Source organism: Hevea brasiliensis, chromosome 9 (genome assembly GCF_030052815.1).
Source record: "Hevea brasiliensis isolate MT/VB/25A 57/8 chromosome 9, ASM3005281v1, whole genome shotgun sequence".
Taxonomy (NCBI): domain Eukaryota; kingdom Viridiplantae; phylum Streptophyta; class Magnoliopsida; order Malpighiales; family Euphorbiaceae; genus Hevea; species Hevea brasiliensis.
In genome coordinates, this window is record NC_079501.1 from 83,826,438 (window position 1) to 83,844,103 (window position 17,666).

General features: G+C 33.0%; 1 protein-coding gene across 10 annotated transcripts; it reads left to right on the forward strand.

The window, feature by feature from the left end:
• The first annotated feature begins 13,980 nt into the window (after positions 1-13,980).
• Positions 13,981-17,426, forward strand: LOC110672637 (uncharacterized). Of its 10 annotated transcripts, XM_058153849.1 has the most exons (8): positions 13,981-14,277; positions 14,582-14,634; positions 14,774-14,849; positions 14,940-14,995; positions 15,113-15,225; positions 16,561-16,728; positions 16,811-16,933; positions 17,230-17,426. In XM_058153849.1, the coding sequence occupies exons 1-6, from the start codon at positions 14,150-14,152 to the stop codon at positions 16,588-16,590; spliced, it is 456 nt and encodes a 151-aa protein (XP_058009832.1). In that variant the 5' UTR covers positions 13,981-14,149; the 3' UTR covers positions 16,591-16,728; positions 16,811-16,933; positions 17,230-17,426. The 10 variants fall into 10 exon arrangements, 4 of the variants coding, with proteins under 4 accessions (XP_058009832.1, XP_058009831.1, XP_058009834.1 ...); XM_058153848.1 differs by having other exon boundaries at positions 16,561-16,933; XM_058153851.1 differs by having other exon boundaries at positions 13,981-14,267; positions 16,561-16,933.
• Positions 17,427-17,666: the final 240 nt, after the last annotated feature.

The following is a 17,666-nucleotide window of genomic DNA, read 5'->3' on the forward strand; positions in this document are numbered from 1 at the left end:
AAAATCCATAATTCAAATCAAAATTGTCATCTCAAGATTTCAAAATAATTCATACACATTGCATTCAAAATTTTTAATGTACATTCACAATTTTAATTTACAGACATAAAAATCCACAAGATAATATTATTACAATTTACTGTACAACTGCTCAATTTTTCATTAATACATATGACACTAAACTATTTACAACAAAATTAAGCTACAAGGGTATCAACAAATACTCGTCCAAAAAGGCACTGCAACCCTATCAATAGCAGCTCACTCTGCTGCTTTCTCCTTGCCCCTATCTGCGACAGCAAAAGAAGCTATCACTGAGTATAAATTACTCAGTGGTGCACAATAAAAATGTGACACTCCTTACCCGTCTACAGTATAGCCGAGTAAGATATGCCACACAGTGTATCGAAACACCATATTTTATCTCAATTATTTTTATCCTTCTTTAATTTATTTCTTCATGGTTATGAAGTGCAATTTGTGAAATTTAACTCATTTAAGTCATTTATTGAAATTTTAAATTCATTTGAGGCTCTGAAAATTTTATAGAAAATCTGACAGAGTACCGGCTAAAAATGGAGAAAACAGTTCTTCGAAACCTGTGAAAAACACTTCCAATAGTCATTCTATTCCACAACTCCCAATTATCACATCAATTTTCAATAATTTCTCAATAACTCTTCCATTTGTCATTCATTCATTTAACATCATAATCATGTACATTTTATTTATAAACATAAATTTACAAATACTGACATTCATACCAAATTATATTACATAAGTTTCAATTTATACATGAGAAAATAAAAGTTTGATTACAAACAGTACAACCAGTATAAAATACCAAAATGGGACCTAGTGTCCTACCAACGCACTGTAGCTTGTGAGGTGACACGGATACTATGCAGATATGTGAATGGCTCCTTGTCCAAATCTTCAGTACCTACGCGTTGCAAAAGTGATGCGCTAAGCATAAAGCTTAGTGGTGCCAATAATACAAGAAAATATAATATACAAATAAAAGTAAAAATTTCCTAGTTATTGTGTTTGTAAGAAATGAATAATTACTAACTTATTGTTTAGTCGAAGGCTAATTACATTTTATGATATTAACTTCTTCTAATATTTTATTAATCGTTTTCTTGATGATTTTGAGCTTCTTTTTATTGTAATCATTCTTGTTCTTTATCTTGATATTTAATTTCCTTACTTTCTTTAATAATCAATTCAATTACATTTATACTTTTCCATGCCCAAGTAACCTACACAAATTGACCGGACTGGATAAACGGGTCAACTAGCATTGGGTACCAGGTACCTCGGGCCGTCACACCATCGGTCACAATGTGTCTCCCGGTGTGCAGACAGAATGGCTAATAAGCCATAAAAGCAATAAGGCATAAAGCCAAATATAACATCATAATCAGTATAGCCATAGGCTATCATATCATAGAATGACATGAAGCCATACGCAATACTGCTATCAGAATCCTATTGGCATGCCAACCTATCCAAACCAATCACATTAGGCCTACTAGGGCATATTACAAAGTTATTTCTTGAATATTTATACTTAACATGTAATGTTACTATTCATTTGGTCATTTGAGTCAAAATATTAACTTTCTCATATATAATAGTTACATGAGTTTTAATCACATAGATTTACCTCATTTTGGTTTTCAAAAGTGTTGGTATTAGTTACCAATCATTGCTTCTAATCAATGGAGAATAAATAAAAATTTTTAGTTTTGGATATTAGAGTTCACTGTTCCATTAGGCCATTCTACAGTGATAATTTGGATAAGTGTTCTCAATCAAAGTTGTTCTTTATTGTGTCTAGTTACATATCACCTTTTGAATCACCTCATTTGGAGTTTTCTAGCTCAAGTTATGGCTATTGCACCATAACTGGTCAGATTGCCTTTACCCAGAATTTCTGGGCAATTGTTGGATATTGGTAGTTTTTGTACACTGACTACAGGTGAGTTTTTGGACAAGTTATGGTCAAAATTTGGGTTTGTTTTCTTCACAAAAGTTGTAGGGCTATGTCTCAGCTTTCTTTCGATGTAAAATTCAGGTCAATTGGACCTTTCTACACTGAGTTATGACCAAATGAATGAACAATGTTCATTTAGTCATTTTTCAGGGATAGCATATTGGTCACTCGGATTAGGTCAATTTTTAGGGCCACATAGTTTGGTTTTCTGGGATAGGTTCCATCATAAAAGTTGTTGCATTTTGTGTCTAGTTTAACCCCAATTGGCCTTGAACCAATTGGAGTTACCTAGCTTGAGTTATAACCCTAAGAGCACACTGGACTCAAAGGGTCCAGAATGCACACTTAAGGCAGTCTAATTCTTTACATTAGTTAATGTCACCAATCACTCCATTTTTAATTCAAACTACACCAAATGGTCACTAAATGACCATTACAACATTATTTTGTGTTCAATTGCATCTACCCCCATATTTGAGTTTCAAACCATAGCCCTAAAATTCCAAAGTTTCAAATTCTTATACTAAACTCATAAATTAATGTTTTAAGTGATGCAACCATATCAAGGGCAGCCTATTCACTCATTTAATCCAAAGAAATCACCAAAACCATAACAAATCCATGGCTGCCGAAAATAGGGTGACACTTTAACATGTTTATTTTTTATGAAATTTCACATATCCTAACTCAAATTATCATTCTAACAAGAAATTTGAAGAAAAAAAGAAAAGGAATTGGACACTAACCTCAATTGATCACTCTTCCAAGTTTCCAAATCTTCCTTTTCTTCTCTTCTTTTTACTGCCTAGAGGTGTTCTAAGGTGCGAGGATCAAATTTAGTGAAGTCAAGTTAGGGATTTATGGTGATTTAAGGTGGAAAGTAAAGCTTGGAGTAGTGTAAAAATGGTGAAATTTTCCTTTTCTCTCTCTCTCTCTCTCTCTCTTGATTCGGCTAAATGGGGAAGATGAAGTAGATTTCTTTTTTATTTTTGTCTCATTTTTATTTAGTTTTTATCCCTTTTAAGAGACTTATCCATTTCCCATTGATTACCAATTTTAATTACCTCATGCATTATGTCATTAATCTACTTATATTTTATTTTTCTTTTTCTTTTATTTCTACTCATTTTCAATTCAATTTTTAGCAATATTTATTCAAATTTTATTTCATAATAATTATTTACTTAACTGGACAAGTCGGCCAAAAATCATCTCTGAAGACGAAATGACCAAAATGCCCTCCGTTTGGCTTATTGAGCCAAAATAGTCTGTACCGATCGAAAAAATTTTCTAAGCCTTTTCTTGGCATTCTAATGCCATAGAAACCTCAATGACTCTTATCTGGAGTCTCAAAAATTATTTCATGAATTTTCCCCTGGGTTTAGGGCTCCTAGCTGCGAAGATCGCAACTTCTCACTAGGTTACCCATCGCTAGGGCACCTGCTCGTTTAACTTGGTTGTATTTTATTTCTAAAATTTTTCCTACATTTTTCTTATTATTATTTGAGTTATTTATGACTCTTCACTTTAGTCTAAATATTTTTCCAGACGTTCTAACTGTCCGGACAGACACCGATCACCTGAACAATAGAATGTACAGAATGGCTACAGTAAGAGTGTTACAAAAAATTTAAAATGCTTAATATAAACATCCATTGACAAATCACAATTCAAATATTTCACAATTTCTTTTCACAATTTTCAAAGCTCATATAACACAAATTTGATTAAAAAATTTAATAAATACAGTGTTGCCAATCAATAATACAACTTAGGTTATGACACAAAATTTCTAAACATGCCGTGTTGTACACCACGACAAGGCATACTCACCCCACTAATCGAAATCAATGAGGGAGGTGGCTAGCTAGATAATGAGTACTCATCCAAACTCACCCTATAAATGAAGGAGGAACATAATGATATTGTCATGCCAAGAGTGAATCAAAAACAATTTTAAATCACAATATTTAAATATTTCATACAAACCACAAATCACATTTTATCTCAAAATTTCCATTTACAAAGTAGGCAACACAATAATTTCTAAATAAAATTCCCAAAGTCAAAACAATTAAAAGCTATTCATATTACATACTAAATCAAATTTCAATAAAAAAATACTTAAATAAGTTTATTGTGTACAAATCTGACTTGAGTCGCCTCTAGGCCTTGACTCAATGTTCCTTATATTTTTCAATATTCTTTTCAACTGAAACACACAATTTACAGTGTTTCACTATCACATCTCATAATAATTCCAATATTTTGCCAATATAGTACATTTTACAATTCTCACAAGTTGGCATTTATTGCCAATTTTATTTCTAAGGCTTCATTGTATAGTAATGGTAAATTTTCAGATTTTGTATGCTAGATTGATCTAGCTAAATGTCTTGTTTCCCTTAGTTTTTAGGTTCTAGTCAAAAGAGCAAATTTATAGGTTATGTCTTATTGAATTTTTGCCACTGATTTCAAGTCATTCTGAGTTGTATAGACCAAGATATGATCAATTTACTAAAACTGGACAGATTGCATTTTTAATGCAAAGTTAGGTCAATTTTAGGTCAAATTCAATTCTGGCAGATTTGGTGAAAAACCTAGAAATCTGGCACAAGCTCTCAAATACAAGAATGAAGGAACACAATATGTAAGCTAAGATTAAGGTGACTGCAACAAGAAGGAGAAAGAGGAGGCAGTGAGAAAGTGTAGAGAAGAGGGAAGAGACTGAGTGAGGAATTTTACCAGGAGCTAGTCTGTGCAAGAGAGCAAATCGAGAGAGAGAGAGAGAGAGAGAGTTGGGGGGGGGGGGGGGTGGGGAGAAGTTCAGTCGAGGGTAACTTAAAAAAGAAAAGGTGGGTGCTTTATGCGGTTACTTGGTTACATAAAAAAAATTTTTAAAAAAAAACCATATATATATATTTTTTTTTATTTTATTATGAAAAATAAAATAATTTAAAGTAAGTTTAGAACTTGCAAGATTTTTATGGAAAAAAATTTTTTTACAATAAAATAATTAATTTATGTAAACTTTATTAATTAAAAAATAAAATTAAAAAAAAACATTATGATTAGTGTGAAACTTTTGAATAGCATGGGAAAAAGGAGAGTCCGGTAGACTCCCTTCTTAAGGTTAAAGAATTGTTTATGGTTCAATAAAAAAAAAGGGTAATGATTGCAAAACAGCAAAAAATAAGTTATAGGATATCGGTAGATAAAAGAAAATATATAAGTAAAAATTTAAATAGTTGGTTAAACGTGATGGAGAAATGTCACGAATATTGGAAGTATTAGCCAAAATGGTCAGATGACCAATTCAGAGTAACATTGAAGTGTAGAGGATTTATTAGAAAAAATAAGGAGTACTAGCTCTTGATGTAACACCCCTATTTGTATAGCCTGGTATATTTCACTGTTCCGGTGACTGTTGTCGGTCCGGACAATTAAGGGGATTAGAACCATACTTAAGACAACTAGAGAAACCATAAACACAAATAATTAGTAATTGCCAATTAGTTAAGTATAAATAAGAAAAACAGAACATAAGAGGTTAAACGAGCTGAGAGTCACAGCGATGGGTGACCTCCTCGGGAACGACTGCGAAGTCATTTTAAACTCAAATTTCGAACCGTAAAATGTGACGCTGCGATCCTTAGGACCCTTATGAACACAGTGGAAAAGAGAAAATCACGAAAAAGAACTGTTAAGCCAGTCAAATAGTTAGGTCAGGGAGCCGAAAGAAATATGAAATTATTTGCAAACCAGGATGAACCGGCGAGGGGCAATTTGGTCAATTGACCCCGAGAGCTGACTCCTGACCTAACTGTCAAATAAAATTGGAGAAAAGAAAATTTCGGAATCGAGAATTAAATTAAAGAACTAATAGAAAAATAAATAAAAAAAAAGAAGAAAATGAAAAAGTAAAAAGGTGATGACATCATGCATGACCTCATGCATGATGCCATAAAAAAATTAATTAATTGAATTATTAAATTAGATTTTTATGGTCTTCCATAAGCCAAAATTTATAAAAGAAAATAAAAGAAAAAAAAAATTAGAAAGCTCTTTTTCTTCCCGTAGCTCTCTTTCTCCCAAAGCTCTCTCACCCTTAAAACCTCCATGAAAGCTCATCTTTGAGCTTGAAAAACCAAAAATCTCACCATAGAAAATTACTCTACCATGGTTAAAGCTTGTTTTGGCAACTAGAAGAGGTGATTGAAGAATAAAGAAAGAAGAAAGGAAGAGGTTTGAAGGGAAAGAAAATTCTGCACTAAGGTTAGTAAACTAAATTTGATTTTCTAGTTGAATTAGTTGTGTTTATAGCTTAATTAACTTAGAAATAAACTTAGAATGAAAAGAAATTAATTATTGGAGGACTAGATGGAAATTCTGGAAGCTAGGGTTTTTGATGGAAAGCATGTGTTTTGATTGAATTTATTATGTTAGGCAAGCTTATGTGAATGTGGTAATGAGATTGAAATGTTTAGATTTGGTTAAATACAAAGAAATTATGAACTAGGGTTTTGGGACTTAGGGTTTGTGAACAAAAAATGTAAGAAATGAGTAAATGACATGTTTGACCTATTGTGAAGTTAAAAATGGTCAATTGTGACCAAATGAGTTGTGTTTGAATTGTTGGAATGGAAGCTAAATTCGGAGGGTGTATGGTCATGCTGCTGGCAGCATGACCAAGTCAACTTTGAAGGACCAAAACTGAAATTTTACAAGTTCAATTGATATGGTACCAATTGGGGATGAAAATAGATATAAAATGACACAATTTTTATTTAGGAACCATGCCCAAAAAGTGACCAAAACTTAGTGAACCAATTGACCAAAGTTGGATAAGTGCAGTCTGCCACTGTACAAACTGACCAAATGAACAATATTTGTTCATTTGGTCATAACTCGAGCTAGACAGGTCAAATTGACCTGAAATTTTACCAGTCGTTAGATGACATATAGATCTAAAACTTTCATGAAGAACACAAGTCCAAATTCTGTCAGCAACCAAGCCATTTGGCCACCCCAATTTGGTGACTCAAATCTGCCAGCACCAAAATTTGCCCAGAAAATCTGGGTTGTTTTCAATCCGGCAGCCCTAGTTCAAATGGCCATAACTTAAGCTACAAAACTCCAATTGAGGTGATCCAAAAATGAGAATAAACTTAAGACAATAAGAAACATTTTCTATGAAGGAAGTTTTGCCAAATTCCAACAGTAAAATTACCAATGGAACAGTGCAACTTGGAGCACCAAAACTGAAAATTTGACAATTTGGCCAAAAGGACTTAAGCTTTGAGAAAATGACCAAAACCAACAAATTTAATGACCAAAATGTGGTATGTGGGTGAAGTTGAAGTTCCCATACCTATTAAGCCTTAAAAAGTCAACAATTTGACTTGAATAGTGTAGTGAATAGTAACCCGAAACACAAAAACTTCGGGAAGGTCGAAATTAGTCCATTAAAGCTAGGTAAAAATGAAGTGAAATTTATTTTTGGATTTATGCTAAGTTATGGTACTGAAACACTGTGAAATTGTGTGTTTCAGCTGAAAAAGACTTGGAAACTCGAAGAGAGTGAGTCAAGGCCTAAAGGCGACTCACGTCAGGTCTGTGCACAGTAATTTTTATTTGAATATATGATTCTTGAAAAATTAATTTTTTTTTGAGCTAATTACGAATTGTGTTGCCATTTATGATTGTGAATATGACTTTGAAAATTTACCAGATTTCTAATAAATTATTTGCATAAATTATTTTGAATTGATTTTATGTTCACACTTAGCATGACAGTATCACATTATTCCTCCTCCATTTATGGGGTTGAGATCGTTTATTTTCCTCCCTCTCTGGCTTGCCAGTTGAGGTTGAGATCGGATGAGCACTCATTAGCTAGCTAGCCACCTCCCTCATTGATTTCGATTAATGGGGTTGAGATTGCTTTGTCGTGGTGTACAACACGGCATTGATCGGAAATTTTGTGTCATGGCTTAAGTTGTGTATGACTTTGGCAACACTGTGTTTATGAAATTGTTTGACTAAATTGTGTTATTATGAGCTGTGATAATTTGAGAAATATTTAAATTGTGTTTCACCAATGAATAATTTATGTATTGCATTTTAAATTTTTATTGTGCACCACTAAGTATTTTTATACTCAGCGATAGCTTATTTCTTTGTCATGAGATAAGAGCAAGGAGAAAGCAGCAGGGTGAGCTGCTATCGAATTGTGGACCACATCGATCATTTTGTATGGGTATTATTTTATACCCTTGTAGATAATTTTGATGTAAATATAGAAATGTTGTATGTATCAATGAAAGTTGAGCAATTGTAAATAAATTGTAATAATATTACTTTGGATTTTCTTCTATAAATTTAATATTTGTACATGTGAATTTCATGTTTATGCCTTGTGAATGAAGTATTAAATATTTTGAGATGATGAATTTTGATTTGGATTGTGGAATTACTTTGAAGTGATTTGAACTGAGTTGATTTGAGATTTGTTGGTGGATGGGAGTTGAGAAAAATTTTTGGAAGTATTTTTCTCAGGTATTTGAAGAACTGTTTTCTCTAATTACAAATGGAACTCTGTCAAAATTTTTATAAAATTTGCGGTAAAATTAAAATGGACAAAAATTTTTACTAGAATTTAAACTTTGAATAAATAGTTTTTAATTATTACCAAAATGCTCACCACTTCCAAAATGTAAGAAAATTGTTTTAAAATCCCTTGTAGGGTACTTAATGAGTTATCGGTAGGTGAAGTTCGGTAGTTCATTAAGTATTCTACGGGATCATGTTATGCCTTACAGAGGGATAAGGTGTGACACTTGACCCGACAGTTGAGTCAAGAAAGAGAATAACATTGAATTGTGAGAAGAGATAAGGGAGTTAATTAAGGAACAAATTGAAAAGCCCATATTCGGATAAGATTGGGAAGACAAAGTAAACAAAAATTTTAAGATGTGTAATGATATTTCGAATTGTCTTATTAGGTAAGGGAGTGAATTAGTAAATAGTAAGTTAAATAAAAGTAAAGAAGATGGTGCAAAATGGCACATAAGCCTAGTTCATAAAAAAATATAAAAGATAACGGTTATAGACCTATGGCCAATTATGAGATAAGCATTTCTCATATGATCGATGAAATTTCCTTATAAGGAAACATGAATCGAAATATTAAATAGAACAACACTAAGAGAAGATTATAATTATACAAGCAAATTAAATGTTGCATTCGATTGTTAGAAGTCTTACATAGACTTAAAGGAAAGAAGATTATAAGATTATATAGAAAAGAGAAAGACTAAGTTCTCATTTCATAGGACCATACGAAGTCCTAGAAGGAGTGGAACCGTTAGCATACAGATTTGCTTACCTTTAGAATTGAAATAAATTAAAATTTAACTTATGACGAGAAGCTCAGAAGGAACTTGGCACACGAGGTGAAGCAATCAAGAAATAAATAAATATCATCGGTTAAAGTGTTATGGACCATCATTCGGACCATTAAGCCATATGGAAATGTGAGAGAGACATGAGAAAACAATACGCATGACTATTTAAGGATTAACAGTGAGTAAAATTTCGAGATAAAATTTCTTTTAAGGGGGGGAGAATTGTAACACCCATATATTAAGCAATTTATGCATTCTACTGTTCCGGTGATCGGTGTCTGTCCGGACATTCAGGATGTCTAGACATATGCTTATATCACCTAGAAAAGCCCTGAACAAAAATTAATAGTAATTACTAGAAGGTACAATATAGATAAGAAAAATAGAGCATAAAAAGTTAAATGAAATGAGGGTCACAGCGATGGGTGACCTTACTAGGAAATGACTGCGAGGTCAACTGTAATCTTAATTTTGAATAGGAAATTGTGACATCACAGTCCTAGAAAAAATTGTGAAGCTAGGGAAAATGTGAAAATCTCAGAAAAAAGTAGAGAACCGGATCAAATAATTAGGTCAGGGTTCCGGAAGAAATACTGAATTATTGGCAAACCGGATCAAACCGGCGATGGGCAAATTTGTCAATTCACCCATAGAGGTGACTCATAGCCTAACTGTCCAATAAGATCTAAGAAATAAAAATTTTGAAATATGTAATTAAATTAAAGAAGTATGGAAAAAGAAAGGAAAAAAAAAAAGAAACAAAAATAGATTTATGACATCATGTGTGTGACATAAGCAATGACCTCATAAATAAAGTTTATTTAATTAAATTTTGACTAAGTCAATTATGGGCATAAAAACAACAAAATTAAAAAGCAAATTAATCATCTTCTTCACCATTTGGCCGGCTCCACTCTCTCTCCCAAATCTCTCACTAAAAACTTCCATAGAAGCTTAAATCCAAGCTTCTTAAACCCCAAAATTACCCATAAATTCCCCAAAGTTCTTGATTAAACCTTGTTCTTACAACTTGAAAAGAAGATTGAAGAAGGAAAAGGTAGAAAATTGAAGAGGGAAAAGCTACCTAAAGAGGTTAGTAGAAAATCTTCAACTTCTCTCTTTATAATTATGATTAGGTACTTAATCTAAGTTAGAAAGTGTTGAAAATTGAAACAAATTGACAAGGTAAGGAGCCATAGAAAATTCGGTCAGCTATGAGTGGTTAGGGTTTGGTTTGCTTTGACCTAATTGAATATGAATTCTAAGGTTAGTGAAGTTATATGTATGTTTAGAGTATTGAAATTGCATGAATTGAAATAATTGCATAATTAGGGTTCATGGCACTTAGGGTTTGGGGGAAAATTTAGAGAAAATTGGTAATTGATGTAATGGAACCTAATTGAGGTTTGAAATGGTCATTTGGATTCATTTGGAATGTGTTTGAATGGTTGGAATGGGATTGAAAGGGTGAATGTGATGCTGCCTCAATTGAGCAGTTTAACCTTGGTAAGCTCAAATGGCCATAACTGAAAATTGGTTGCTCCAATTGGTGTAAGGTCAATTGGAGATGAAAATTTAGACCCAGAGCTACAACTTTGGTGAAGAAACCTTGCCCTAAAACCAAACACAAATCGGTGAAAAGTTAGATCAAATCCGGATTTAGGCACACTACCTTGCATAAAACTGACCATATGAACAGTATTTGTTCTAATGCTCATAACATGGTCTAGGAAGATCCAAATGACCTGAATTTTATAACAATGGAAAGATGAGACATATCACTACAACATTTGTGAAGAACACAAACCCAAATTCTGAACATAACCCATCCAAAAAGTGAGCTGCAATCAACACACCAAAACTGCCAGAATCAAGAAAGTGCCCAGAATTCTGGGTTTGAACTAATCCGGCCAGCTTTAGGAAAATGGTCATATCTTGGGCTACAAAACTCCAAATGGAGTTATTCAAAAAGGGAATTAAAGCTAAGACGATGAAGGAAAGTTGACCAAATTTCCACTGTAGACAGACCAGTGGAACAGTACAAACAAGTAACCCAAAACTAAAATTTTGAGATTTAACCCTAATAGGCTTTAAATTGAATTTGGCAGAATGCCAACAAAAATATGACTCAAAATGTGGTATGTGGATGTAATTAGAATTAGCATATCTAATTAGTATGAAAAGTCAATATTTTGACCAAATGGTCAAATAAATAGTAACTACAATTACACTAAGTACAAAGGACTCAATTTTATGGGATAAATTAAGTGTATAAAATTTAATTATTGAATTTATTAATTAGAAATAAATTGAATAGATATTGAAACTCTAGTTATGTGTTTTAGTGGGAAAGAAACCCTCCAAGGAAGAAGGAGGAATTGAACCAAGACAAGCCTAGATAAGAGGTTTGTGCAAAACTAACTCTTTTTGTTATTTTTCACTTTCAAAAAATTTTGTCAAAATTCTACTGTAACAATGACCAATGGAACAGTAAACTTAAGGCATGAAATTTGAAAACTTTGAATAATATAAAAAAAGCTTTGAAATGGTTTTGGCAATCAATACCAACAAATCTAGAACTCAAAATGTGGTATAATTATGTATCTATAATTTGTATACATATTTTGTATGAAAAAATTAACAAATTGAGTGGATAGTAATGTGTGAATAGTAATTCCAAAACCATAAGGAATAATAAAAGAAATTAAAGAAGCCATTATGATTGATAATATATAATATGGTTAGTGAATTGTGATTTTTGAATTTGAGTGACCCTAAAACATAGAAGAATGTTTTAAGTACAATGGTGCATGAGAACCATTGATGAAAATTGTGATCATATGAATTATCAAATGAATGTATAAATTATGGAATTTGTCATGAAATAATTAAGTCATAAAACACAATATATTAACATTTAATGGTATTATGTGTCAATGTATTGCCTAGACACGTGTGTCAGATTGGATAGATTGACATGTCAATAGGGTATTGTTTTAGCAGTACTGCGAAAGGCTTTATGCCTGTATTCATAGCTTTATACCCGCACTCATGGCTTTATGCCAGCACTCATGGCTTTTATGCCCGATTATGTGTTATCATAGCTTTTTAGCCATACTGACTGCATACATGGTTGACATTCCGCGTCCCATGGTATGACGGCCCGAGGCACCGCGGTGTCCAGTGTCAACGACCCTTTATCCAGTTTAGTCAGCCTGTCATAGGTTACCTGGGCAGTGTAAATTATTGAAATTATTTAAGCATATTAGCAAATAAAAACATTAGAAAGTATTAAATAAAATGTGAAAAAGAGTTTAGCAATAGAAACATAACAAAAATACAATTTGCAGAATCGTAGAGAGACCTCAAATACAATACTCCTAGAATAAAATGTATATTAAATATTATTACTGTACGGCTATAAACTCGGTACTTCCAAAGAGAAACGAATTAGCATATAAGATAGTTAATACTAGAAATGTCATTTTAAATCAAATTGATACTTGAATATTTAGAATGTTTGATTCTTTCTTTATTTGTATACATTATTTTTTGTTATATTATTGCACCACTAAGCAGCAATGCTTAGCTCGATGGATTATTTCCTTCACGCAGGTACTGAAGATAAAACCCAGTGGATATGAGACTGAGATCTTGGAGTCCAGATCTGCAGAAGTATTAGAAGTGTATAAGGTTTTCACCTCCTCAGCAATGCATGTACATAGGGCTCACAAAAATTATTTTATGCATTTATAATTAGTTATTATGTTGAAATATAAATTATGGAATTGTAATTAATTTTTATATTATGTAAATTGTAAATTATGTAATTAATGGAAATTTGAAAATTTTGATATATGAAATGAGCATGAATGAATATGCATAGTAATGAATAAGAATCGAAATGTATAGACATTATCAGAAATGATGAGCATGGATGATATATTTATTTAAAAATATTATTGAAAATTTCAAATAGGTGAATAGTGAATCACGTCAATATTTAATAAAATAAGGGAAACTTCGCTGGTTTCTCCGTAGAAAAATAATTGATATTAAAATATAACAAAATGAAATTATTAAAGGAATAAAGTAAAATAAGATATGGTGCTCCGACACCAAATGTAGCACGCCTTGCTCGGCTACACTGTAGTCGAGTGAGGGGTGTTAACATCTGGGACAACATTGTATAATAGAATCTTTCATATTGCTTTGTTTGAAAGTCCATAACTATACCCGCAAACTGCTGTTGATTGTAGAATAAAATATGTGAGATCATATATCTTGTGTTTTGGGTCTAGTAATCGAGTTAAGTAAAAAAAATCTTTCATTTTATAATTTACAAGAAGATAAAATGTTTCTACAATTTAAGTTACCTTAAAAATAGATCATATTAATTTTTTAGTTGAATTTTTAATATTTTAGTATTTATTTATATTACAATTTTGAAAAATAAGTGTAAAAAATGGTAAAAGAATAATTATAAAATAATAAGAGCTATGATTGAAATTGCAAAATGTTAAAAAGTAATGTTTATTATATTTATTGAAAATATTTACATTTAGACTTCTTTTTCAAATAATCGAACCAGAATCGGATTGAAGTCACTGATTCAAGCTGGCTGGTTCCAATTCAAATTCACTGGGGAGAACCATACGATCAGGTCCTCTGCACGTGTGGCCGGGTCTAGGTTGAAGTCGCCATTGAAGTGGGAACTAGAAATCCAGCGAATTCAAGGAAAACAATGGACCAAGATGAAGCTAAAAGCAACGAGAATCACTCTTCGTCTTCACGGGACTCCAATCCATGCCCCATCTACGTCCGTCATTTCCTTCGAGAATCATATCTCGATTCCTGTTTCCGTACGTTCTTGTAGTTTTCTCTCAAAAACCTTACTTTGTTCTTTTTGTTATTCCTTCTTGTTAACATAATTCCTTGTTTGGTATTTGTATGAGAGCTCTCTTGTTGTGCTTTTCGTTGCTTAAAAATTATATGAGTGGTAGTGATTAGGTGCTTAAGAATTGTTAACAATTATAGGTAACAGAGAGCAATTTGAAACCTTTATGATAGTAATTGTGCGTTATGAATCGATCCTAAATGTGGGTTTTTGAGCAATTTTGCTATAATTCTGTATAAACCTTATTTAAGTTGTGCATTTTGCATGGGACTAAAGTAGTTGCTGGCAAGCATTCTGGTGCCCCTTCTTCTGTAGAATGTCCCTTGTGCAAGGTTTGCTTTATTCCACTTATGTTTTACTTTAGCTTCACATGACAATTCAGGCCATTTGTTTTGCCATATTGCTTACAGGAATGATGTCTCTGTAAAATTTGTTATTAATGGCGGTATTTTTTGATTGTTCTGCTGACAGAAAATGTTTCAATAATTTATAGATATGATGGAAGTTTATTCCAAAGGCAGTATTTAAACGAAAATTTTGATCTTAGGTACCTATTTCTATTTTGTTGTCTCCCTTCCAAGTCTCTTCACTTTATTAAAATCGGTTATTTACTTAGTTTACTTCCCTTTTTTTTCAGTTCTTTCTTTGCAAAAGCTCACAAGTATAGATTAAATTGCTATTGTACTGAATCAGGTTTTCTGCTACTTCCCCTTTTATTCTTGGTTTGTTAAACTGATATTTGTTGTTTAATGCTATTTCCCAACAAATCAATACCTTATATGTTTTTCACTAAATTTTGTGGTCAGTCAGGTATCTTGAGCAATATAGTTAATGCATTGCAATATTGGAAGTCCCGCAAGTATCTTCAACCAAATCGGTGGCTGCAAAGTTGGTGGAGAAGAGAAATTCAGGCTCTTTGGCAGGTCCTGCTGTTAATTTGAGATTTTTCTATGCTTTGCCTTTGTACTTATTACAAACTTGGACATCCCACTGAAATTTGGTGCTCTATCATATGATACTATATAATTCAAATTATATACTCTATGCGTTAGAGCAGATAAATGCCATTAATAATGTTGCATTGCTGGTAGATTGGAGATCTTACTAAAATTAATAACTTGTATAACTAAGCTGGCATTAGTGGATGGCTGCATAACCGTGTGAAAAACTGTTCAAACCATATAGTCTTTAGTCATATGGAGCTGCACGTAGCATCAACTGTCTTTTCCTACTTTACTCCATCGAATTCAGATCAATTTTCTTTTTTCTTTTTTTTTTTTAATGTCAGAGTTTGAAAGGCATTATTCCCTGCCTACTCTTTTGTGTGCTATTTTGGCACTAGTTCAAACTTTGTGGATGTGGATAAATATTTAAAGTTTTGGTTTTGTGTGTTTTTATCAGAATATAAGAAGAAGGAAAAATTGCTCTCTCCTTATCTCCCTTTACATACATATAAAATAAAACAGAAATTAGAAGAGAGAAAAGTGAGAAGAATAAGAGGGGCGGGGGGAGATTAAAGAAATGGGGAAATAAATTGTACTGATGCTAAATTTTTCTTGGTGGGTGGGTCATTTTGGTTAATGCTTCAAAATGATTCCTGTTTGCAAGCCATTACAATGAAATTGTGTGGCTTCTTTTTTTTTTTTCCTTTGGTGGTAGAGATGAGAACAAAAATATGCAGTGATAAGAACTGCTTTAAGATGTTCTTCTTTTATATGCATTGCTACAAGGCCTTTTTTTTTTTAATGATCTGAAATTAGTCTTCAAAAGATGGATTCATGTAATAATGCAACGGAATTTGGAACTGCCAATAGAATTTTCACTAATCACTTCACTAAGTTTATGTATTCATCAAAGATGTTAGAAACTAGGGGTGATGATTAAGAAATCTGAGGTGTGCGTGTGGAAAGAGCTAGTTTGCAGTTGAAACTGGTTTCAGATGGTTGCCTACAGAATGATAGCTCAAAATTTTGTCTTGCTAATCAAAGAATCATATCTTCAACTCCAATTTGTGGTGAGACTTCTGTTTGATTTAATCTGTTGAACAACTTATGTCTATGCTTTAACATTTGCTTTTCACAATTATGAATGATTTGGACTTTTTGTAGGCTGTGCATCGTTTTCATTTCAAACGCATGTATATAACCTTATGCTGTTGAATTCTGCAACCCATTTATGCCCGAGTCAAAAGTTTGTGTTTAATCACTACTACATTTTCATGCTAACATAAAATGTTATATCTGCAAACTTGACTTCAGGTCTTTTGGCACACATGGAGGAAATTATGAATTCCAGAATCCCCAGCAACAACCACTCGAGGTTCAACCTCTCAACACTGTGCCTTACATCAGTTCACCTGCACAAGTTGGTGATTATGACTCATTGCGAACTGAAAGTGTCAAAGTGATGCCCACCCTGCTGAAAAGGTTGGCCCATGTATGGTCTTTCTCCCATCTAACACAACTAAAAAGGAATGGGATAACATAGTGGTCTCTGCAAAAAGTGCAGTTGTGCTGACTGGGACTACAGCTATGGGACTGGTGGGACCAATTGTGGGATTAATGGACATTGGGGAATGTGATGACGCCTACTTGTTTCGTGTCTCCCTACCTGGGTTAGCAAAAGATGAAAGTAAGTTTCAATGGCATGTTAAAATTTAATCCTTTGCCATATCCACAGTTGCCTTGCATGTTGAGAAATGCTATTGGTACAGGTTTGTACTAATTTCTCTCAATTGGTGACATTATCTAGGTTTTAGCTTGTTAAACCATTTTTTGTGCATTTTCTTCCCTCGAGCTGTTGCCATTGAACTTTTTAGGCTATGAAAGATTTTGTTATTGTATTCAGTATGAGCAATGAGCTTCATCTACCCTTTTCTATCATCAATCTTGCTGTGGCTAATCTGTTATTTGGCTTTGTGAAAGCAGAGGAATTTAGTTGTGACATGGAACCTGATGGAACAATAATGATAAGGGCGCGACAGCCACTGGTGAAAAAATAGTGTGCAAGAACTCCCAAATCTTTAGGATGCAAACACAAAATCTGCCCCAACCAGGGCATTTCTCCATTAAATTTCAGCTACCTGGTCCAGTTGATGACCAGCAGTTTTCAGGTCGTTTTGGGAATGATGGAATGCTTGAGGGAATTGTGAAGAAGAGTATCCAATAAGTCATTAGCATGGGCCAATCCAATTCACGAAAAGAAAGAAGCATCGTTATCTAAGGGTGCCATGCAGACAGTAGGGATACCTCAGAATAAGGGAGATTATAGGATCATGGCCAGAGCTTTGCCCAGGTAATTGTTGTACAAGGTTCTGTTGTAGAAGTAATGTTTAACTAATAACTTTCATTTTGTGGCATTTGCC